We start from the raw sequence: 25,310 nt of genomic DNA on the forward strand, positions 1-25,310 counted from the left end.
CTCTCAGCCTCCCTTCACTATGCTCCCTGTTTCAGCCATCACATTCAGCTGGTACCTGCCCTCTGGCACCTCTCCCCCTTTCCCTCTTTTCCTTTTTAAGACCATGAGCATCTTCAGCTGCAGCTCGCATTTAACCTCAGCCCCTGGGCACTGCCCTGCAGCTCCTGTACGCTTCACTCCTTCTTTTGCCTTCTGCCATATCTGCTGCCCTTTCACCATCCAACTCTTCAACTGCTCCTCAGAAAGCATCTTCCAAATCATTTTGGCCAGCACTTGGACTCCACTGGGGGCCATCCATCTGGTCCCATTTTCAGAGAAAAGCCACACATTCTGCATTTCCATCACCCTTACACATCCCTTCAAAAATACTATCATTTGGTCTTCAACATGCCTTGCGAAAACAACTCACAGTAACATCCTGCCTAAGGTACACAAATCATCCCAATGCAGAAAGCCAGCACATAACAGGTATTAATTCATGCTCCAGAAAACAGGAAGTGTAATGCTATAAATACTAAAAGCACATGCCAGGTTGCAGCTCTACTGACAGCCACTAGGTTTTTCTTTTAGAGAGATCTCACCTAAACCACTACGTGGTGAGTGCAACCCTTGCTTTTAGTTGCAAAGCACTGTATAGCCCAGAAACATTTAAATAAAACGAGTAAAAGCAGGCCCTGGTGAGATGTATAAAGCATCACATCCCTTAAAAGGACACACTTGCTATTCTGTAAATCCCACATAACTTCTTTTTCTCAAGGCACCAAATAAATGAAAGAACACAGAGTATGAACTACTGCTTAAAACCCCTTAACTTGGTGGAAAAAAAACCCAGTTACAAGGCTTTCTGTGAACGTTTTCAAATGTTAAGAACTTGGCTGGGAAACATCATTTACTATGGCATCAATAAATACTTGGTTACCAGAGCAGAAAAACTGTAAATCCGTTTTTTTGGGGGTGGTGAGAATAAAGGTTTTAATTTCTTATGTATTTCACAAGACCAAAAATGAGTTTCCACATTACGTCCCTAAATACATTCAGTGAGTGAGCTGAGAAGTTTGAGCCCTCCCACATCCAGTTCTTCTATTTGCTCTCTTCTGCCTTTAATAAAGTGCTTCAGACCCAGTTTCCTTTGTAGAAACAAACAGATCATCCATCTCCCTGAGTAAGATTAGGTGTCATCACTTCTCCCTTCTTTGTGAAATAATAAAAGTCATACTGCAGGGAAAAAAAAATTCTTTTAAACCTTATTCAGCCAGGAATAAAAACTGTGACCTTGGATGCCATGTGTGTGAAATGAAAATACACAGTTTCAAGTTACAAAGATCTACAATTTACACTTCTTTTTCCTATGGATTTAGGACAGAGGGGTAGCAATTTCTATCTGAGATTGAAAGGATTCTGCTTCTCATTCACATTTAAATATAAAACCTATTAAATGTTCAATTAGAATACTACTACTTTTTTTTCCAAATAGAATAGCAACTTACCCTCATTTTTCACCATGCAGATCAAATGGCTACTTTTAAATGCAGTTGTAAGTACTGTAACAAAAACTAAGTTAAAAAGAGGCAATGGTAATGTTCCTGCAGCCCATTGCTCAACAGATCAGTGAAAGTAGATCATAATCTTATATTATCCTCCACATTTGTTTGCATTCTGAAAGCTTATAAGCCTTTCCAAATACACTTGGTCTGTTTAGTTTTTATACAAGAAATCAACTCACAGCTGCCTTTTAAGGACCCATGAACAGGAGTTTTACTTGCAAGGTTGAATGAGATTCTGTGCCTGCACTGATACCTATTTTCTCACGTTATTTAATCTTTCTCATTCTTGCTAATAATTTCAAATTATCATTTCAAATAAAGCTTCTCTATACAGGGTCACATATAGACTGTAAAAGATTGTGATTTACCACTTTGACAGCTCAACATTTTTAGCTTGTATATAGCAATCAGCCACAAATGAACAACAAAAATGTTTTGAGTCTTTCTATTTTCAAAACAAATGCTCTATGTACTGGAATCTGTCATCTAGAAACAATACACACACACATATACACACATACATACACACCCCCTACTCTACAACAATTGATGTTTGGGGTTTATTAAAAAGACAGTTATTGCAAATGCATTTGATTATTCCTTTTGCAGCATGAAATAACTGGTTACCTTTCAGGAAAGGAGCCCTCCGTGGCACAAGCCCTTCTGTGATTTCCACCTGCTCTTGCTGACGCTGTTTAACCAGGTTTCCTTCGCTGCCAGCTCTCAAAATCTTTTCACCTAGCCTAATTTTTCGTGATCGGCTGTTAAAATCTTCTTTCCTAGACAAAGGCGATTTAGGAGCTGTATTAGCTGACAGAGGTCGAGCCAAGCGAGAGGGTTTGGACATTCTGCCTATGCAGGAATGTACCTGCTCCAAAAGCAATGTCTAAAAAAATCCTTCCCAGCTCACTTTCCAGCACAGAGGCTGGGGAGTTTGTGTGTGCAGCGCAGCTGTATGTGAAGTGCTGTGCTGCCAGTCCGATCAGTTTTAAACACCAGGCGTTGGGTGGTCACGCAGACAGTTTCCTGGACCTGTAGAACGTAAGTAAATGTGTGCTGGGATAAAACAGATGACTCTGCTCTGGTGCTGAGCCCCAGCTGTGTTGTGGGGGGCAGATGCTCACCCAGCGACTGTGTCAAGCTCCTGGCATGCACTGACAAGGCACCCAGCAGCACTGGAACAGAAGGGGAATGCCCCACCTACGCAGGTACAACATGAAAAACCACCCAGGAGGGGTTTTCTCCACATGTGGGACCTTCCCGCGTTCCTCTCCCAACCCACTCTCTCTCACACAAACACCTTCTTGTTTTAGCAAATTTCTTCACTGTCCACCAAACCTGCACCACTTCGGCACTATACAGTAAATGCCAGATGTCAAGAATACATTCATCTTTCAGTTAAGCATGGTGCGAGCTCAAATGGAATTAAATGATGCATATTCTCCTACCATTGTATTTTCCAATTCACCAAAATAAATGACAGCTTGACAGTGAATATCATCTCTTTTTTGAAAAATGGCCCAAATCCTTTATTATTAACTTGCATTGCTTAGGAAATGACACTGCAAAGAACATTGCCCATTACACTTTCCTCATGTGCTGGCACATATACACCTAAAAAAAACCTGGCTTCTTACCCACTGCAGATAAGCATATTCTTTACTGACTTTCCAAAGAAAAAATTCCTGACCTCAGGCCACATTATTTCAAACCTCTGTTCCTGGGTGCTTTTCTTTGAAAATGCTTAGGCAAAGGCTGCGAACTTTCCCTGGCAACTTTGCACTTGTGAGTGCTGCCAAGACGCAGAGTATTTGGTCACATGAAAAGAAAATTCCATTCACCATAATTTTGCAAACAACTCTTAAGGAAAAAATAAACATGGTGTAAACCAGGGAAAACATCACAGCTAGTTACAGGAAAATCTTTGTGCTGAATTTTAAAATGTATTCCTCAATATCCCAGGCAACCACTATGCTATATCAATAACAGAATATGAATAACCATTTTATTTCAAAGCTAGAACAAACATAAGCAAATCAATATTACCAGAGCTAAAGTACTAATGGTTATTTAGGAGAAATGCTTAACAAGCAAAAAGACAGGAAAACACGTCTAAATTATTACAGACATCGTTCATTTTCTGAAATGGCAATTGTGCAATGCAGTAAGGTATTTTTGCATGCTATTTCCATATTTTTTTTCAAGAGTCCCATTAAAGAGGTAATTGTTTATGCTTCCTCGATAAAGCATATTGCCTATTACTTTGTTGCCCCACCGAGAATGGAACAGATTAAGTGAAGTACAGCAAGCTTTGCCATGATAGTGATAATATTGTGCATATCATTTTATCAACACAGCAGGAGCTCTGAGTGAGAAGCCTTCAGCTCTCAAGGAGGGACTTCGATGGACAGGAGAGTAACCCTGGGCTGATTAGCAGTGCTCAGGTACAGCAGGTCATGCAGAAGATAGAGAATAGAAACAGGAATGAAACAAGAAGACGAATGGAGAGTTAACCACGTAACTGGAGTGAGGAATGACTGAAGAAGGAAGAAAGAAAGTGAAAGCCAATAGGCATGTGACAGCTCAGTTGTACTGAGCCTAAGTAGTATACTGTCATTCCCTCTAAAGATCTCAACTGTTTTGCAAACTATTAATTTGAAGACCTTCCACTATGATTTATTTAGCAAACACAAATACTCTGTACTTAAGAAGAGTTTTTAAGAAGAGATAATAATGCCTCTGATGCTACAGAGATATATGCTAATTTTTCCAAACGCAGGACAATTGTGATATAAAACTCAGCTCTGACTGACCAATATACATAATGGTGTTTTGGTTTCAACTCAGTACTGATAAGAAGAAACCCTACTGAGTTTACTGCACATTGCACTTCACCCAAACTGAGCACCCTTAGCACAGGGTGCTCTTGGAAAGAGCAGCCCAAGCTGTGAAGCAGGAATCTAACCAGGCAGTCACATTACCCATAAACTTAAATAATTTAATTTCTAAGCAAAGCGAGGACATAATGGATTCAAGTTTTTCCTAAGGCTCTCTCTTATAGCAACACAGCAACAAGAGGTGGGAAAAAGAGAGACATTATCCATCTGCTTCTGACAAGAAAGGTGTGGGCCCTAAGCCTTGTCTCTTTGGATAACAATGCGATACTTCTGTACTGTGAGGCCACAGCAACATCCTGATCAACATTCATTTTTGACAAGAAAGAAGCTCTTTATCGTGCAACAGAGACACAGCCATGCAAACATGGGGTGAGTCAAACATGTTCCTCAGACATGGGAAATTCCCAGAATACTCCAAAGATGACCACTTTCAATAGTATCTTGGCGCCTGGATAGCAACCAGGTACCTAAAGGCATCATGTCATGTGAGGAGAGGCTGAGAGAGCTGAGGGGAGAGAAGACTCAGGGGCATCTTATCCATGTGCATAAATATCTGGTGTGGGGATGAACAGGTATGGAGCTAGGCTCTTCTCAGTGATGCCCAGCAACAGGACAAGAGGCAATGGGCACAAACTGAAATACAGGAAACATGGAGAACATAAGTAAAGTTTGTTACACGTTGAAGGTGGTCAGACACTGGCATAGGTTGACCAGAGAGGTCATGAAGTTTCCATCCTTGGAGATAATCAATACTCAACCAGGCATGACCCTGACCAGCCTGTTGTAGCTGAGCCTGCATGAGCTGGGGGTTGGACTAAGTGATCTCCAGAAGAACCTTCCCACCCCAACTTTTCTGTGGTTCTGTATTATCAAATATACTCAGAGCCTATTTATAATCTGGAAGCTTAACTATCTTTAACTCTGTCCAACAGGAGATGCCCAACCTTTTTTCTCCAAAGTCCCAGCAATTAAACTATCCCATGCCTGATTGCTGTTTCTGGGAGGATTTGCTTCCTTTCTGGTCACTACTCCCTTTTAGCCTCTTGCATTCTGTGGCACAGTGTTCCCCAAAATGTCATCTTTGTTTATGTTAAAGGCTCTGAGATGTGAAGCTGGTGATTCCCTCTATGAGCACTGAACCTCTCAAAAGAACCCAAAAAACCCCACCCAGGTTGCTTAGCCGATTGTGTTTCTGACTGGACGTAGATAGAGTAAATCACCCATGGGATGAAATAGCATGAGAGCACAGTGCCCAGGGTTGCTGTCAGCTCCCCACCTCCTGCACCCCAACTACAGGGGTCCTCTCCCCACCCCAACTCCCCTGAAGCCCTGGGCTGTCCTTGCTCAGCTGCAGAGCAGGTCCCTCCCTGCCAGCCTGCCACCTCCACCACAGGTTCCTAATGAAGCTCCACAGGCAGTAAGTCTTTCATCAGCTCTCAGGCTTTCTGAAGCCCCAAGGTACTCTTCTGAAATGCTGAAAATAAACCCATAAAACAAAATAACAACAAACCAAAAGCCCGAAACAAACACAACCCCTTTTCCCTTAGATTCCAGATAGCCAGCTTCAGCTAGGTAGAGACATCATATTGATGTAACATACCATTAAGAAAAAAGCAGTTCTGTTTGTCAGGTTTTGTGAAGTGCTGTGGGAAGTTTTCTAGTGCTTTGGGTCACTGAATAAACTCTGTCACTGCCTCACACAGCAGAAGTTAATATTAAGCTACCAACAGTGCAGTCTATGCTTTTGAAGAATCACATATATGTAAACAAGTAGTATTTTTAGAATGCCATGCACTTTCCACTGTTTAAATCAATGCTCTATTAGTTTCAAAACTAGACTCCTCTTTCCTACCTAGAAAATAAATTACTGCTGAAATATGACAACAAGAATTTGTTAAGATTTAGCTAACAGAAGGCATTTTTACCACAGCATATTAGATAGGTTATCACACCGCTATTAAGTAACGTTTGTGCCCCCTGGGATAAAAGAAGCATGACTGGAGATGTTATTAATCCAAACAAAGCATTTGCAAAGTTTGAAATTTCCTTTTTTGGGCACCCATGAAGTTCTAGTTTACATTCACACATAAAGAGCTGGGCAGGGGAGAGGATCCTTCACACGCAAGATGGGAAAAATTGGTAGTTGATGCCATATGGTTTAGGATGGGGTGTTTTCTCAGACTCACCAAACCCTCCCCCACATTTTGGTTTGCAACTATCTAAAGAGAGAAAGGCACGTATATACAAATATTTCCACTCCAGCAAACTGTTTCTAAAATATTGAGAAGCAAAAACTATTACACCAGTAAATGAAAGTTACAGGTGCAGGACTTAAAATTGTAAATTAATGAAGTCTTCTCTTAACAAAATTAAGCACGCAACCAGATGGTGCAACGTTTTCAGCATGAAATGAAAAATGAATGTATAGGCACCAAAAGAACAAGATCAGTGATGAAACAATTTCAGATGCAAGTCATAGATAGGTATGTAATGGGATAAAAAAAAAGTTTAGTGCTTCAGAGAGGTAGATTTTCTGGTAACTGAAGCATGTAAAATTAGTGACAAGTTAATTTTGCAGATGTTAAAGCTTTCTTAGAACAATGTGCCAGTGTTTTATTTTTCCATATATGATTTCTGAAATAGCTGCATAATACCGAAGGTGCTTCACGTTTGATGTATTGAGATCCATTTTAAAACATTTCACACAAACCTAAAAACATTCTTCCTGGAAAATAAACCACGCAAAAGGAAACTAGTCAGTCATTCAATGACAGGTAAAACCCCCAACAGAAAGCAAGCTGTAATTATGGCAAGTCCTGTTAGTCTTTAATAAGGTCTTAAAAAGAAAAGTCTGTTAAGGGTCCTGCTGTAATATAATAGCTGCCTAGCAGATGCTATAATTAAAGCAGAGTTGTCTCTGCTTTAGGAAACCCTGTTCCAGAGATTTACTGCTCAGCCATAAAAATTTAATCTCAGCTCCAAGACTAAAAAAAAAGACAAAATCAGAAAAAAACCCTTCAGGTCTAGTTTAATTCTTTTTTCTTCAAGTTTCAGAAAATTAAACCATAGCAAAACCTTTCTTAAAGGTAGAAGACTTTACAGCTGTGGAACCTGAACACCTTATTCTGCCCCCAAACCAGAAATAGCATCAGTAAGGGCAGAATGAATTTTCTTTATTATCCTTTTATTTCTGCATCTTATATTTGGCTTTGATTCAAGACCTTCGAAGTCTGGAATTTGCCTGAGACCACAGGTCCGTGGCCTACTTAATAAAGTGTTTACCCATATTGAACTATACCATGGTTACGGTTTTTCTGAAGCAATATAGTTATAGCACTACTGTCCTTCATCTGGTGGTGCTCTGTCCTCAGGGCTTTTTTTGATGACTACACTTGGTTCCCTTCCCCACCTGAAGAATTATAGGACCCTAAATATACCTTCACACATGCAACTACATCTACCCATGGATGGATGGTGCAGAAGAACAAAGGAATGGGACATTGCATGCAAACGCAGCCAGTAACATGGAACTGTTTGCTGAGATTGTTGCTGAGCTTTCCAATTAGTGCCAACTGTAAAGGCAGGCTTGGTACATCATCCTGATGAGATGATGCTAATCGCTAAGCAATTCCAGAAGGAGAAATAAGCTGTGAGCAGCTGCCCATGCAACTCATACTGCAAAAAAAAAAATGCCTTTTTTACATTACATTTTTCTGTAAATCAACCATTCACGGAAGAATACAAAATACAGTGATTTGTTCCATATGTAAATTATTACTAAACACTACCAGTGTTCTGTGATTTGGCTATTCTTAGTGCTATACTGGTTGGCTGTAACGACTAAAAGAGGTAGAATTTATACAGTCTTGGTTCAAAGTTGTTCTACTTCTGCCGATGTTTTAATCAAACCCAATAAGAATTTAGGATTAATACGTTCTTAAAGGAATTCCCCTTAGCGGTAAAACACAGCAGATCATTTCCATTATTATTTCATTGTTATATAATATATGAAAACTGCCTTTCACATCTGCAGCTATTTCACATTAGATTCGTAAACATTTTAAAGATGATTTTTTAAAATTTACAGCATCTGTAGCTTTTTGATGAAAAAGTGTCCAAGTTTCAAAATTTCTTCTGAAATTATTGAAGTGAAACTATGTCTGGCTTAGTCTTTAATGCCACTATGAAATGGAGAGGGAGAGAAACAACATGAAACACTACACTGACATTTTACTCTGGAGAAAATGTTAGTTGCTAATTTGTTTCAGCATCACTGCAGCCTTCTCTAGGTTTTTGTATCATCTTTTTCAAATGACCAGCTCTTAATAGAAGAATAACCTTTTAAAGAGCTCTAACAATCTAACTAAATACAACATGGAGAGCTTAAAGTTTTACAGAAGACAAAATATGCATTACAGAAAATGAGCTCATACAATGGTTTGAGTGAAATCTTGGAATGAAGAGGAAATAGGTAGGAAGCAAGAATAGACTAGATATACAAGGAGACAAATGCAGTCCTTGACTGACAGAATCCTGCCCATATGGGCAATGTGCAAACAAGCCATTTTCATTGATTCAATATTCCTCTTTTATCCTTTAGTTCTACATCAGGATAGTCCTACATCATGAAGTCCTACACCTGGGTTGCAGCAACCCCAGGCACAGCTACAGGCTGGGCAGAGAAGAGATTCAGAGCAGCCCTGCGGAGAAGGACTTGAGGGTGTTGGTAGATGGGAAACTGAACATGAGCCGGCTTCAGTGTGCGCTCGCAGCCCAGAAAGCCAACTGTATCCTGGGCTGCATCAAAAGGAGCATGAGCAGCAGGTCGAAGGAGTTGATCCTGCCCCTTTATTCTGCTCTCGTGAGACCTCACTTGTTTACAGTTCTGGTGTCCTCAACATAAAAAGAACATGCAACTGTTGGAACAAGTCCAGAGGAGGGCCACGAGGATGATGAGGGGCCTGGAGCACCTCCCATATGAAGACAGGTTGAGCAAGTTGGGGCTGTTCAGCCCGGAGAAGAGAAGGCTGCATGGAGACTTCATAGCAGCCTTCCAGTATCTGAAGGGGGGCTATAGGGATGCTGGGGAGGGACTCTTCATTAGGGACTGTAGTGATAGGACAAGGGATAATGGGTTCAAACTTAGAGGAAGTTTAGACTGGATATAAGGAGGAAGTTCTTTACTGTAAGGGTGGTGAGGCACTGGAATGGGTTGCCCAGGGAAGTTGTGAATGCTCCATCCCTGGTGGTGTTCAAGTCCAGGTTGGATAGAGCCTTGGGTGACATGGTTTAGTGTGAGGTGTCCCTGCCCATGGCAGGGGGGTTGGAAAGTGATGATGTTAAGGTCCTTTCCAACCCTAACTATTCTATGATTCTGTGGTCACATGAAAAAAAAAAAAAAAGTAAGTAAAAGAAGTAACTGAAAGGAGGGCAACCTTTGGGTGTGAAGGTAACCCACTCATATCCCACATGAAGAATTTTAACCATTGCTCATCCAGTGAAGTCCCATAATAACGCTGCTGAATGGGTGCTGCAGTTGATGCTTTTCTACTGAGGAGCCAAATTGCAAAGAAAAAAGAGAACAATTGGAAGATAAAGGTCATTCTCTGAAGATGGTGGTGAGGAGGAATAGCTGTCTGGGGCAGCCATAGCTAGCAGTCTTTGCTAGACTATCACATTTTTTTTCCGCCACAGATCTTGGATGTAAAGAAAAATCTCCAGAACTCTATGAAAATCAGATGGCAAATAAGCAGAAACAAAACACTCTTTATAACCAGATACTACAATAACAACTCAGAACAGAATTCATTTTGAGATTTAAAAAAAAAAAAAAAAAAAAGGGGGCAAAGATAATTAGCCAGAGTCACTATCTAAACTGAGAACAAGCACAGAAAAAGAGTGTAGTACCAGTCCAGTGTCTTTTTCTTGGGCAGCACTGAAAGTGATGGTTTAGCCAACAGCAAAACAAAAATGTGTTTATCTATTTGTGAGATTAAATTTTTTTCAGAGACCCATTAATGAGTATTTCAAGAAATTATTCTGATTGGTTTTCTGTGATTTTTGTGCTTTTTCAGTGTTTGGGAAGAGACAAAGCAAGAAAATTTGACAGCTGTATTTTTGCATGTGTTTTTGACCACCACAGACAAAAGGCTTTTTTCTTTAAGTCCCGTGTATCATCATGCAAGCTTCACTTTTTGCACAGTGTTATTTAAGTCAGTATAACATACATGATGCACAAGGTTCTCTGTCAAAATTGCGAGTGGTGTTGAAATCGATCCCTTCTGTCGCTTCCCGTCCTTACCGCACCATAACAAGTGCCCCATAATGCTGACTGCATAGATTTGAGCCAATTGTCTACAGTCAGCTGCTGTCTGAGCAACTCTGGAGAGATTAACATGTTTGTTAAAACAACAATAAAGAATTCTGCAAAACAATTTCTTTGTGTTTATACAGCTATATATGATAGCTCAGGTAATTTGAGTTTACCATTACTCCCTTAAAAATCCCATGCAGTGCATCCTCACGTGCTCAAGCCATCTGGAAAGATATTTCTTGGTTTCAATCTACCCATACTTGTAGAGACTAAATGTTCTGAAATCTGGAGATTTTATGCAGATGACTTAATATTCTGCTTTTCATATTTGATGATTCATTACCTTATTTACATAAGTGCCAACAAATGGTCCCAATTACTAGCACTGAAGTCTGAAAAGGCTGCGGCACAGAGCATGCTTTAGGAATGCAGCAACTGCTGTTTTCTTTATTTCTGGCATATACTTGGGGTGGTGTCCAGGTTACCCTAATGGCTCTTCCAGCATCCATCATTAGGTATTGCTCTTCAGGAACATAAAGGGAAAATCCAAAACAGTCATCAAACCACAGAAAACAGTGGATGGCAATGAAGCAAAGAAAGCTGAAAGTAGTCTTTCCAGACAAGAAAAACCTTGAAGAACCAATACTACTACCATTAAAGCTTAAGGGCCTATGAAGTACGCTATTACAACCTCAAACTATTTTCTGAATAGAAAACTAAACTAGTGACCATGCCAAGTATAATACATAAACATAAAATCTCCTTTGAAAAAAAGCTCAATGGCCATTTGTGAAGACAGGTTAACATAAGTTAAAATAAAGAGGACACTGCATGACTAGCATTTCTGCCTAGGACCATGAAGGAAATTGGTAAATGATGCTCTGAGTGCATACTTTATATCCCAAAAAAGCAGATTATTTACTACACTCTACCAACCAGTGTTTTGTGATCTGGCTCCTCTTGATGCTATATTGGTTAGCTGTAATGACTAAAAGAGCTTAAAACGTACAGTTTCAGTGCGAAGTTGTTTCATTTGTACCGATGAGTTAATGACAGAAAATAAGAATTTAACTTCAATACGTTCTTGATTGATCTTAAAGTGTCAAAATAAAAACGATGCTATAAGGACTACTATATAAAGAACGACAGACACATGTACTCAAAAAACACATATAAAACAACAGAAACAGAAAGAAAATAGGTGAAAAGAATGGGAAGGAGGATGGTAACTCCCCTCCAGTAAGCCCTACTGAGCTGCTAGCAAGTCTGACCTGAATTCCCTGCACTGAAATACAACCACCAAGTCTACCATGTTATTATATGAACCATAAACAGAATAATTCAGAAGTTATTAAAAATTAATGTTGTAAATTCTGACAGCAACCCTTCCTGACGTCCCTCATTTTAATAGTCTTTAAAATGCCTTTCAGTGAAATGGCCTGTATTGGAGAAAGTCTGGAATAACTTGGGTCAAGAAAATCAGTTTTTTTCAGCTCAAGACTCCTTCAAAAGAGAAGGATCTGAGTAACTTCCATATTTAACATTCGAATTAAATTGATCTTTTTCCATCTCTACTGGCCTTTAAAGACCAGTTTGTAAATTATTTACTCCCACATCAAGTTTTGCAACTGGGAATTAAAATAGTTTCCAGATAATGCACAAAACTAAAGAAAACTATTGCCTTCTTCTTTACACATAACAACTCTGCAATGCTAACAGACATTGAACACAACAAAAATGGAGGCAATGACCACAAAGCTAGCTTCAAGCAAGTAACCCTTCCAGGCCTAAAGATGAGACCTGAATATACCTTTCACATATGGTGATGTCTTCAACTAAATAAAATAATCCATTCTCAATCACTTGCCAAGGTTGTATGACACACATCTTAATAATTTTGAAAGCAATGTTATAAAACGACAGAAAAAAAAGGATTTTTTTAATTGACAATGGTTTGGAACATTTTCTGCCTAAACTTTTCCTTTCAAGCTTCCCAACAAGTTTCAACAGCGTAAACAAATTAGCCATCTTTTTCCACTAGCAGCAACTATCTCTGTTCTTTAGCTAATAAGATCACGGTCACTTAGCCTTTAGAAACACCAATTTCATTCTAGTGATTAAATCCATCCATTTAGGGTTCTACACTCAAACATTATTGTACAGGTAATTTTATTTTGGCATAGCCTAACCACATAACAAGAGTCTGGTCAAGATTCAGGTTTTAATCCTACACTTTCCAAGTACATTATGGCAGTAGCTGTTATACCACACATCAGCCTTGGTCCCATCTCTATCTCAGCCACCAGATTCGCAGTTGGAGTTGCTCCTTTGATTGCTCTTTCCATTTATTTGACTGGGCATCAAGTTTTACTGTGCTAAATACACTACAGAGCCCATCAAAAGGAAGCCTTGCACTTTGCAGGGTGATGTCACCCACCAGGCGCACGTGAATCATAGAATCATAGAACAGTTAGGGTTGGAAAGGACCTTAAGATCATCAAGTTCCAACCCCCCTGCCATGGGCAGGGACACCTCGCTCTAAACCATATCACCCAAGGCCTCATCCAACCTGGCCTTGAACACTGCCAGGGATAGAGCATTCACAACCTCCCTGGGTAACCTATTCCAGTGCCTCACCACCCTAACAGGAAAGAATTTCCTCCTTATATCATTATATATATACATATAATGTGATGGTAAGGAAGCCTGATGGGTATCTGTGCAGAGCAGTCCCTGGGATAGTCTGGGAAGCTGCTGGTGACAAAGAGGCGATCTGGGCAGAGAAAAGGGTAAAGAAGCAAAGAAGGCAAAAGTCAGAATAAAAGAAAGAGGGGGGAAATTCTGCCAGTTATCATGGTTGCACAACTTAGGCATATTTGATGAATGCACCACTCAGTGGATAAAGAACTGGCTGGATGGCAGCACACAAAGAGCTGTGGTCAATGACTCCATGTCCAGCTGGAGAACAGTAACAAGTGGTGTCCCTCAGGGTTCGGTGTTGGGACCGGTCTTGTTTAACATCTTCGTTGCTGACATGGACAGTGGGATTGAGTGCGCCCTCAGCAAGTTTGCCAATGACACCAAGTGTGTGGTTCGGTTCATACGCTGGAGGGAAGGAATGCCATCCAGAGGGACCTTGACACGCTTGTGAGATGGGCTGATGCCAGCCTTATGAAATTTAACCATGCCAAGTGCAAGGTCCTACACCTGGGTCGGAGCAATCCCAGGCACAGCTACAGGTTGGGCAGAGAAGAGATGCAGAGCAGCCCTGCAGAGAAGGACTTGGGGGTGTTGGTCAATGAGAAAATGAACATGAGCCGGCAGTGTGCGCTTGCAGCCCAGAAAGCCTACCGTATCCTGGGCTGCATCAAAAGGAGTGTGACCAGCAGGTCAAAGGAGTTGATCCTGCCCCTCTACTCTGCTCTCGTGAGACCTCACTTGGAGTATTGTGTGCAGTTCTGGTGTCCTCAACATAAAAAGGACATGGATCTGTTGGAACAAGTCCAGACGAGGCCCACAAGAATGATCAGGGGACTGGAGCACCTCCCATATGAAGACAGGCTGAGAAAGTTGGGGCTGTTCAGCATGGAGAAGGCAAGGCTGCATGGAGACCTCATAGCAGCCTTCCAGTATCTGAAGGGGGCATATAGGGATGCTGGGGATGGACACTTCATTAGGGGCTGCAGTGACAGGACAAGGGGTAATGGGTTAAAACTTAAACAGGGGAAGTTTAGATTGGATATAAGGAGGAAATTCTTTCCTGTTAGGGTGGTGAGGCACTGGAATGGGTTGCCCAGGGAGGTTGTGAATGCTCCATCCCTGGCAGTGCTCAAGGCCAGGTTGGACGAGGCCTTGGGTGATATGGTTTAGAGTGAGGTGTCCCTGCCCATGGCAGGGGGTTTGGAACTTGATAACCTTAAGGTCCTTTCCAACCCTAACTATTCTATGATTCTATATTTTCAAGTAGGAGAGAATATACGATATTGCTACAGAAAAGGACTCTGGAAATGCAAGAGAGATGTCCATTAGCACACTGTCAGGATTGCAAGGAGTTGTCCTGGGCATTTTGCTCGTGGAGCAGCTCAAAACTTTTCTCCTTTCCAAACGCCTAACAGTGTTAACGAAGAGGACCCTTTCACCCCTCTATCCCTGATAGACTGCAATCATGAACAACCCTCAGGACCATTCCAGGTCAGCACAAAATTCACTTAAAATTATGCTGTCAACCAACAAATGTTATCCCCAAAGCCTCCTCAACCACAGTTGTAATTAACATCCATTATTTCCAGAAAGTTTATAATTTCATAATCTTTTTATTTTGGTTACTATGAAAAAAAAAAAAAAAAAAAAGGTCAAATTTCAGCATGGTTCTAATGGACACAGAAAAAGGTCAAATTTCAGCATGGTTCTAACGGACACAGAAAATCTGCAAAGCACAAATCTCAGCCTGGCTCTGTGAGAGGTAAAAGAAAAACCCCAACCAACAATCTGAAACCTTATTTGAGACATTTTTCTTTATAGCTAATATTATTGATGAATCAAAGTGTGTTATTTTACCCATGGTCCATCAAACCCTATTAAAATCATAAATATACCAGTTAGACTTCAGGGAACTGCATCGTTTTACCCGTTTCTGGAAAATATACACTACTGATGAGGAAAAACTTTCCTAGCAATACAATGACAGAGTGGCAGGCTGGAGTGATGGTGTACTTCAGGGTGATTTGTTCAGCAAAAACAACAGGTGCAGCTGGCTTTTTCCAGCCATAAGTCTTTCCATTTGCAAGCTAATAGTAGGTTGCAAAGTCAATGTATGCCTCTGTAGTTTGTATTACACAGAAGGCATTTTTTTAAAGTTGTATAATTGTCACAGAAGTTTGATTTTAGCAGAGTGAACAATTCAAAGAACAGTTAATTAAACTCTCAAAAGATAGCTTTTATTAATTTAGGGGAAAAAATGCCCATCCCATACACAGAATAGCAATTAGGAGAAAAGATAAATCAATACATTTGCATTTATCAATTACTGTTATTCACCAAGCAGAATCTGGGAACTTTGATAAAGAATCTTCAATTCCTTCAGTACTTAATTACAACTCATTAACTTTTCATTAACTTCAAGCTTAGTAAAAAGCAACAGCAAGTCTTTGATGGTACCAGGGTTGGCAATGTCCCATGTTAGATATATTCTTTGTTTTGGGGAAGTTATTCATGTTTAGCCAGTTTTGCCATTGCTGTATCACAGCAACACATCAATCAACGCTAAGAATATACCCCAGGACTCTTCCTTTAAATTGACTCTATGTACACTTTAAAGCTTTGAAGTAACTTTTAAGATAACACATAACACCACTTGGACTCTTACAAAAAGGATCGTGAACTGTGAAAGATATGTGGAGATTATTCACGAATGCTTGCACTGGAAACATGCAGCCAACCTCTCCCCATCCCAGCTGCAAAGGGTTTGGGACATGGGTGGCAGTTACGCAGGAGAACTTGCAAGAACCTGGGATGCTAAAAACACAGAGGAGAAGAAATGAAGATGAATGCCCACTGAAGAGCAGAGCACTGACTAGAGTTACAGGAAATCCTTCACCTAGAAAAACCTCCTGCTGAGAGCAGGGCAGCTGTGAAGTCTGATCAGCTTGCTCAGGCCTTGGAAACCTCCACAGATGAAGCACGCACAAGCTCCCAGGGAAACCTCTGCGGCTGCATCAGCCGCCTTGAAGTGAACAAAGTTTTCCTTATATCCGTTTGGAACCATCCTCATTTCAGTTTCTGTCTGTTGTCTCTCGGTTGCTCACCATGTACTGTTGCAAGCAGCAGTCACCTCCTCGCTGTGACCTGAAAGGCTGCTGCATGGTGCCCCCAGTCTGCACCTCCTCTTGCTAAGCCAGACCCACTTCTGCACCCTTTCCACCCAGGGCAACTGTTCTAGCCCCTACCATCTCGGTGGCCCTCTTGTTTATGGGTGTGTTTGCTGTGCTGGAAGGCCCAAAACTGTATAGTGTCAACAAGGTTTAATGAGTGCTAAGTAGAAGGCACTGATTCCCCTTCTCAGCTGTGGGGTTGTGCCCTTTCCATGGGACCTAGAGTACTGCTATCCCTTGCTGTCACCATGGCCTTGGGTTCTGGGGGGGGGGGGGTGTCACCCCTTCCAGCGGCAGGACTTGGTGGCTATCACTGCGGAATCTCATGAGGCTCCTCTTGGGCGCATCCCTCTGGCCTGTTCTAGTCTCTCTGGATGGCAGTTCTGTCCCTAAGGTTCTCCCAGCTAGGTATCCTTTCCAAACTCAATGAGGGTGCTCTCTGTCACCTCCTCTAGGTACCTGGTGGACCAGTAAAACACAACAAGTCCCACCTGGATCCCACTGGGACCATCCTGCCACTAGCCTTCAGGAAGAGTGCAGCATTAACCACCACCCACTGTTGTTTTGCCCACCCAGACTATGGCCCAGCGTAAGCACAAAAATGCTGCGGGGAGAGAGTGTAGGAAGCCTAGCTAAAGCCAAGATAAATGGTGTACACAGTTGCCTTCCTCATAGCAGTTGCTCTGCTACGGAAGGCAGCGGGGTTGGTCAGGCATAAATACCTGCCTTTGTACTGGGTACAGATGTCAACAAAATGAGCAAAACCCTATCTCCTATGGTAATGACAGGTAGATATGAAAAATGGGGGAAACAATGAAAAATCAGGCCAAGCAAAGATTTTTTTGGTTATTTTTTTCTTTTCCAAAAGCGTGTGCACATTCTTACTATTGATTTTAGTAGGACAAAAATTCCACCTGAATAAAAAGTTCTGAAATGGACAAGTAGAAGCATATAGAGAAACTGCTTTTTCATTTAGATATCTGACTCACTTATGAAACTTTTTCATTTAAACTAAAGGTGACACTAGAAATCAGTCTTAAATTCAGCTTTCACAATAATCATCACAAAATCTGTAGGAGACGGATAGAGAGGATGAAGGAATAAGTGCTACCCAGAACCAGCTTTTCACACAGTGTTACATATTTTCAGAGGCATGTCAAGGCTAGAGTGTAAACTTAAATAGACAAAGAGGAAGTTAATTTTAAGCACTAAGAAAAAGCTCAAATCATCTTAATACAAGAATAAACTATTTTAGCTATATTAATTTGCGATTATCTTTTTCCTCCTTTGGTGCTGCACCTGATGTAACTCCTGTCTGTGTTAAATGAGAGTCTTGTGCACTCCGACTGAGCAGCTCACAATTTAAAAAAAAAGCACAAAAATTTTGTAAACCATATAAAAAATAAGGCTGTACTTAAACTAATCTGACATGGCAATATTCTTATTTTTCTGATGTCAGGTTTTCCATTACTTATGGACTTTTAAAATGCATTGCATTTCAAAAATATTTAAAAAATGAGACCTTTACTATTAGAGGAAAGAATCCTTTTACCCAGCTTCTCCCAGAGCAGGATCAGATACCAGATGACAAACAGTTTTGTGCATTTGTAGCTTTGGCGCTATCAGAGGATAAGCTAGGTTTTTAAGCTGATGATGTGATCTGGGCTGTTCTGGCTTCCTAGTTATACGCATGAGTGTGAGAAAAAAATAAATGCTATTAAAAAGAAAACAGCTATCTCCCAGAACCCATAAAATGTGTGGATTTAAAATTGAACTTAAACATACTAAATTAGCCATGGTTTCTGTACTTTGTGGAATATTTTTTCCACAAAACCACAAGAATCTTTTTTTTAAAACAGTAGTTCTCTACAGAATTTATTCAAGAGCTACTCTTATTTTGCCAGCAGCATGGAAGCACAAGTGCTTTGAACAATTGTATGTTCAGTGGTTAGACTGTCCACATTTTACAAATGCCCTGTTGAACTATGTATAAGAAGATTTCAAGGCATACATATCTTTTAATAATGCCAGATATACACCTATATAATGTGGTAAGATATGATTACCATTAAATCTTTACCAAAAAAGAAGAAAATAATCATGAGCAAGTGGAGCTTATTTACTTATTTCTCAAATTAAACTGCAAGCCTGACATGTATTGTCAAATTCCCTGCCTTGGATCTGACCATGACCATCAGATGTGGCTGAACAACTGTGCTCAAGACCTGAGGTCCATTGGAGCAGGAAGGAGGGTTATAGTCCTCTCACTCAGAGGGTAAGATCTGTATGATAAATCAGTAGGTATGCATGTTTTTGCTTTGTACACATGAAGTTTTACATTATATGTACTTCACAGTGTAAATGCTGACTGCTGAAAAGCAAGATCTGTTCTTCTTCCCCCAAGCCAGACCCAAGACCTTGTCTCTGACCTTGAAAGCAAGCCACAAAACATTCAGTCCCTCTCTGGGGTGGCCATGGTCCCACCAGCCTGGCTGGTTTAACTGATTCACCCTGAACCTCCATGTGCACTAGATACAACACAAGGGAAGCTGAAGGACTACTCAGCTAAGGGCAATAGGACCCCTGTTTTCTCCATGCCCTGTAGTTTCATCAAATTAGACACAGTGTCAGTCTGTTCCCTAAGTCAACCTTAAACAATCATTAAATGCTTTACACCATTATTTTAAACTTCTCACAAACCGTACACCTTTCTCTGCATAGGAATGTCCTATGAGGAGCGGCTAAGGATTTTGGGCTTGTCCAGTTTGGAGAAAAGGAGGCTGAGGGGTGACCTCATTGCTCTCTACAGCTTCCAGAAGAGGGGAAGTAGAGAGGGGGGTGCTGATTTCTTCTCCCAGCGATCAGATGTATGGGAATGGTCTAAAGCTGTGCCAGGGGAAGTTTAGACTGAACATTAGGGACCATTTCTTTGCCAAGAGGGTGGTCAGACACTGGACCCGCCCTCCTAGGGAGGAGGCTAATGCCTCATGCCTTTCAGTGTTTGAGAAGCATTTGGACAAGGCTTGTAACAACATGCTTTAACTTTTGACGATTCCTGAAGTGTTCAGGCAGCTGGACTAGATCATCACTGTAGGTCCCCTCCAACTGAAAATATTTTATTCTGTTCCACACAGACACCAGTCTTCCTTCAAACTTTTAAACTGTGCAGCAAATTGAAGATCATTCAAGACTATAAGGAAGACATACAGTAAAGGTAACAAATATATTATTATGAATACTGTATTAATTCAGTCTCATTTATTCCTATGCAACAACACACATTTGCACAAATACGCAGTGGCACAGAATTTGGGTCTCGTTTGTGGCATTATACACAGAACTCTGCACAAAAACTCTGTGCCTGTGAGATTTTTATTCTGTTATTCAGATGTCAGCAAATAATAAACAGACAGAAGCAAACTGATGGATGTTTGCATGAAATACATATTTACCAGTCACCCCGATAGAATATACAATGCTGTAATTGTGACTAAATCTATGAGCCAGATTTGTACTTTGGGGGATGAGCTGAAGTACGTGTCTTCCTCTGACATGAGGCACCTTCTTCAGATTTTTACTTCCCCTGCTATTCACAAGTCCAAGACAGATAGAAGAGCATTAGGCTCCTGCCACAAGTTTGCAGACTGTTTTCCACGCCATCAGGGCAGCAGCAGACCAGCAACATCTGGTGCACCCAACCACTTATTGTGCACCCTTTACTTTTTTACCAGGTCACTAGGAGTAACACTGACAAAAACACTCCACAAGTTTAGCATCGCAACTTTTGGCAAGAATATTGTCACTGTTTCATAATGAACTGCCGTAAAGGCCACGCTGACAAACTGGAGCAAGACTCGGCTCCAATGAGCTGTCCCCAGGATTAAGTTTCCCCATTACAGCTGTCTCCAGTCACAAAGACTGCACTTCCTTTTTCGGCATTATTAATCTTATGAAAAATGGTAATTTTCCTTGTGGTTTGACATATTCCACGTGGCTACTCAGCAACATCTTACATAGATGGTCATTTAAACCTTTTTTCATAATAAATGCCATATGGGAAGGATGGAGATACAGGTGATGTTCAGTTTGAGCCAAATTAATGCTACTTTAATTCCAGCCCTCTAATGAAAACGGGACTGAACATACCCTATCAGCTTATCATTCTCACCGACTACACTGCTCATGTGGAGGTCTGGTCTGCAGTACTGTGGTGGAGGATGGATGAGTCCCGACACAGCATCACTACTAAAAACATGTAGCCAGATACATTCAAGAGATAGACTGTCAACTTCCAGATAGGCAAGAATTTTCACGTAAGTGAAAGTGAGCTAGTACAAGCAGAAAAAAGAACTAAATTTTTTTAGGTGTTCCAAAAGAAAGGAGAAGTAAAGACTGTCGAGGAAAGGAGAGGAATACCTCCCCAGGACTGCACTTACTGCATTAACATGGACTCAAATTCTGCAGTCTCAGCAAATGCACTTTACTTCAAGGCTGCTTGCTTGATACCTGTCATTTCTACATAGCACCATATTTGTTTTATTTCAGAAATTCCAGAAGTCAAAATGCAATTCATGTATTATACGAAAATAAAAGGAAAACAATTTACATCTAAATACAATTCAATGCTTTTTGTTTACTAAGCAATTTAAAGAAAGACTCCAGAGACTGAAGCTTCCTAAAAGGTAACACCAGCTAAAACTGGAAGATTTTTTTGCTGCAGCAGAGAGGCAGAACACAGAGCAAGGAAGCAGAAGTAATGTGAAACATTTCAAAACATGAAGGAAACATGAACTGCAAGTTAGATGCAAGGGTTAGAACTCCAGGAGGCTGTCAAGGAACACCAACTGATTTAATTTTCCTCATGGGTAAATAATTAAGAAGTAAAATTTCCAAAGCAAGTAAAGCAAATGTATCATTGTATATACAGACTGAAATGGGCATACCAAGGTCTGTGTTTTTACTACTTGATGCAATCAGTTCAAATTGCTTGTCTGTCACATCTCCTGATTGCTTAGAAAGTTTCTTTTAAAAAATCAGGACATCACCTGCTATTTCTTACCTTTGCCTATGAAGTGCAAAGAAATTGAAGATAATGACAAGCCATAAATCAGGTGAAGGTGTCAGAATGGTCTGTTATTTTCTCCAGGAATTTCACACAATGTTCTGTTAATTAACAAAAATTACAACTCACCTTTAGTCCAAGATTCTCATCTAACTGCTCAGTCATGACCCTGAAGTCAAATAAAGGCTTTCTTCCCAAGCTTCACAGCCTTTAAAGTGACTTATCTCAAGAATGATCGAAGTTGTCATCCTGAGTATCATGAGCATGTTCATGACACACTGCTTAGGACATCCTACTCAAAAAAGGTTCAGATATGCATTGTATACTGAGAGGTCTTTGCTTTCATACCACGTAAGTAATTGGCTGGGATACCTTCTCCATTTGCTTGACTTGTTTTTAAGGAATAAGGATGAAAACCTGATACAAGTCAAGAAATCATGACTTTGCAAAATCTTGACATTTTCTGAAGTAACTGAACAGGAACTGAAACACAATCAAGAAAACAGATGGAGATGTTCTGCCCCTCAGCATAGTGCTTCACATGGGGCAGATTACAAAGGTGCCAAGAAAACAGTCAAAAGCTATGGTGCTCTGTGAGGTGTTGAGACAGTCTCAGCTCTTCCTCAGACGGCTGCTAGCATGAACTGAGACTACCTGAGCTCCTGATTTAAACAATTAGATCTTGAATACAGTCTGATTCAAAGCCCATATTGGAACCTTCTGATTTATTCCCACTAGGATTGACTCGGGTCAGTCTTCATCAACTTAAAATCTAGCTAAAATCACAAGCAAAAAATGCCTCATGGTTTGTCTACTGAAAAAAATGGTATCTGATTTTCAGGACCCTCAAATCTGATTAAGAGTGGATTCTTGTAAAATGACATTAGGAATCCAAAATACAAATCCTAGAAAATAATGTTAAGAACAACTGAAATTAAAATATTTATTAGCAAAGTAAAAGATAACTTACTTAAAAAAATATGAGGCTCCTTATTTTCCTCCTTCTTTTTACAAATCAGCAGCTCTCACCAATAATATTGTCACTGCTGAGTTATTGCCGGAAGTCACACCTTGAGGGTGAAATCTGCTTATATTACCCACACTCAAATATTACAATATTTGTAATAGCACAGGTACCCCACAAAGGGGTTTGCCTGTTTCTATGGTTTATTTTGCAGATAAGAAACTTTCTACATATTACATTGGGATCAAACAGGTGATAAAGAGCCCAGTTTGGCACTGGTTTGCAGCCTCTTTGACTTAAAGTCAGTTAAAAAACCCAGGGAAAAACAGCAGGGGGTCATGGTAGGATTTCAAGTCTCCTCTGAGCACATGCAGCTGATCCTGCAGTAGCCAAATCACAAAGAAAGCAGAGGATAAAATACTGGCCTAACGGCCAACGTGATACAGTGCAATACATTATTGCAGATACTATGCCCCTTCTTACTATAACAGAGTAATGCCCACGTAAAATACCAAGTTAAATAATGAGATCTGCCAAATGTGGGCACCCCTGTCCCTTAGTTTCCTTGATCTCAGCCTCCTTAGGAATAGCTGGGCTCCTTCCAGCCTCATTTTACTCACTTTTCCTCTGTTTCACTTGACAGAGACTGGAGAGAGTCACAGACACCCACAGATCCTACCCAATACGCCTGCAGATCCTCAGATAAGAATAAGCTGTGGGGCCCCTCCATGGAGGTTTGGTTAATTAACCCTTTCCTTGCGGCACCAGCCCCAAGGCTCATGCACTCTGTCACAGACACTCAAGGTAGACTTAAAAGGTCGTTTAACACTCAACTCCCAGGGACCTCAAAGCAATCTTCAAATACTTACTGTTTCTGACAGGCCATGTATTTAGATTGATAAACACAGCCCTGTCACATGAAAAAGAAGGAGTTTCTATTTTCATTTCAATTAGAAAGAATGAAAAGCATTCAGCATTTCTTGGTGCCAAGTTTAGGCACTCTAATTCTAAATTCTAGCTAAAATGCTCATTAAAGTGATCTATGTCACTTTATCTTTTCCACCCAGACAGATCCTTTGGTATCTGTCTTTAGATCTTTACATTCTTAACAAGTGTTTGTATTCAGACTAATTTTGTATTCAGTATCTTCTCTCCATCAGGTGACTTACTCAGTTTAGTTTTGTCCTACCTATATAAGAGACAATTTTTCAGATACAATGACTGTGTATGATCTGTTGCTGAAGAAATGACTAAAGACCAACATGAAAAAAATGCTTAATCTGAAAAATAATATTTAACTAAATGAAACAACCTGAAATAGACAAAACAAATTCTGTTTTTACAGAGAACACCTTTCTATTGCAATGTCATGGACAGGTGATTTTTGCCATTTAATTATAATTTTTTTTTAACAATGTGAAATAATTTGCTTTATGTGGGGGGATTGCAGATATGCTTAGCTAAAGTAATTGCCAGAACCAGACTGGCATTCAGAGTGTGAGTGCTCCAATAAGTCTGTACACAGTGGGATAAATTAGCTGTAAACTAATGACTAAAAAATTAAACAAACCAATTAATTCAGATGATGATGATTACATTTATTAAGAGCCTGTGAGTGGCACTGCAAAATCCATTGCACTGCACTGACACTACCTAAAGCCCATGTGATGTTCTGCAGTCATATGCAGTCACAGTATGGTGTCCCAAAGTCATCTCAGAGGTACAGGAAAATAAAAAGTTACACAGTAATGTCCTTCTCTCTATCAGGACGCTAATGGAGTGTGAACTATATCAAATGAGCACAAGGAAGAACATTTGCTGCAAATTTTACTCAACAGCAGTTCAAGCTATCATACATCAGGAAATGAAAATAAGAGGTGAAGAGTACATACTTTATTATTTCAACAACCTACTGTACTAATGGAATAAAACCTTTCCTCATAAAAAGACATTAGTCTATGCTGACCGTACACTTTCTCTCTCCCCAGGAACGAACTGATACACAGCTGAGTCTACTTCAGTACCTACAAAATGAATTGTCAGTTGGAAACAACTAATATTCTTCTACTATATTTCACAGACTTGTTTTACAGCTCCTATTTTATGACCTGCAGGTTAAAACCAAGTTCCTACAGTATGTGAGAATTTTTTGTTCTGTGACCTTGAACACTACAAAAGTTATCAGACATTTTTTTGTCAAACTTTCATAACATCTGCAGCTACAACATATGTCTATCCTATCTTTCAGGAATACAGATTGATGCTATTGAGCTGCTTAACATACCAGCTTAAAGGCAGCAAAGTAAATACTCTTCAGAAAGAAAAAATAAAGGTAGTAATAAGGAACGGGTGTTCACATTTATCAACTCACAATGCAACATGTGTTATGTGTATGGGTTTGGGGGTAAGATCATTGGACTTTCACTTACATCACCTTAAGTTCGTTGTTCAAAAGGCTGATGGAAATATTTCTGGATTGCAAACAGTTGCTGAAATTTTTAAGTAAAGTAAAACTCCTACAGCTGTATAAATATTATGGAAGTATATATGTTACTCACAGACTTTTTTTCTTTTTCTCATGTGGACTTTCAGACCACCAGAGGACTCCGAGTTTCTACAACTCTAGAGTCAGACCAACAGCCCTGCATGCAAGGATGAGA

The 25,310-nt window shown here is 40.3% G+C and overlaps 1 protein-coding gene across 12 annotated transcripts in view; it reads right to left on the bottom strand.

Annotated features, from left to right (window-relative positions):
* The window catches only part of KIAA1217 (KIAA1217 ortholog), a 371,859-nt gene that overhangs the window by 231,060 nt on the left and 115,489 nt on the right, over positions 1–25,310 (bottom strand). For 2 of the 12 annotated variants that reach the window (XR_009725177.1, XM_061351601.1), the window contains exon 1: positions 2,172–2,514. The exons of 4 other annotated variants lie outside the window; for them this stretch is intronic. Coding sequence is in view for 7 of the 8 variants with exons in the window: in XM_061351601.1 (XP_061207585.1) it covers positions 2,172–2,391 (220 nt within the window). In the remaining variant the exon portion in view is untranslated. Of the gene's footprint in view, positions 1–2,171; positions 2,515–25,310 lie in introns of those variants that run through there. 6 more of the 12 variants (XM_061351515.1, XM_061351498.1, XM_061351507.1 and 3 more) reach the window with 5 other exon arrangements.

This window comes from Neopsephotus bourkii, unplaced genomic scaffold (genome assembly GCF_033783945.1).
Source record: "Neopsephotus bourkii isolate Nb327-2 ecotype Australia unplaced genomic scaffold, CSIRO-AGI_Nbou_v1 NB_53, whole genome shotgun sequence".
NCBI classification, from domain to species: domain Eukaryota; kingdom Metazoa; phylum Chordata; class Aves; order Psittaciformes; family Psittacidae; genus Neopsephotus; species Neopsephotus bourkii.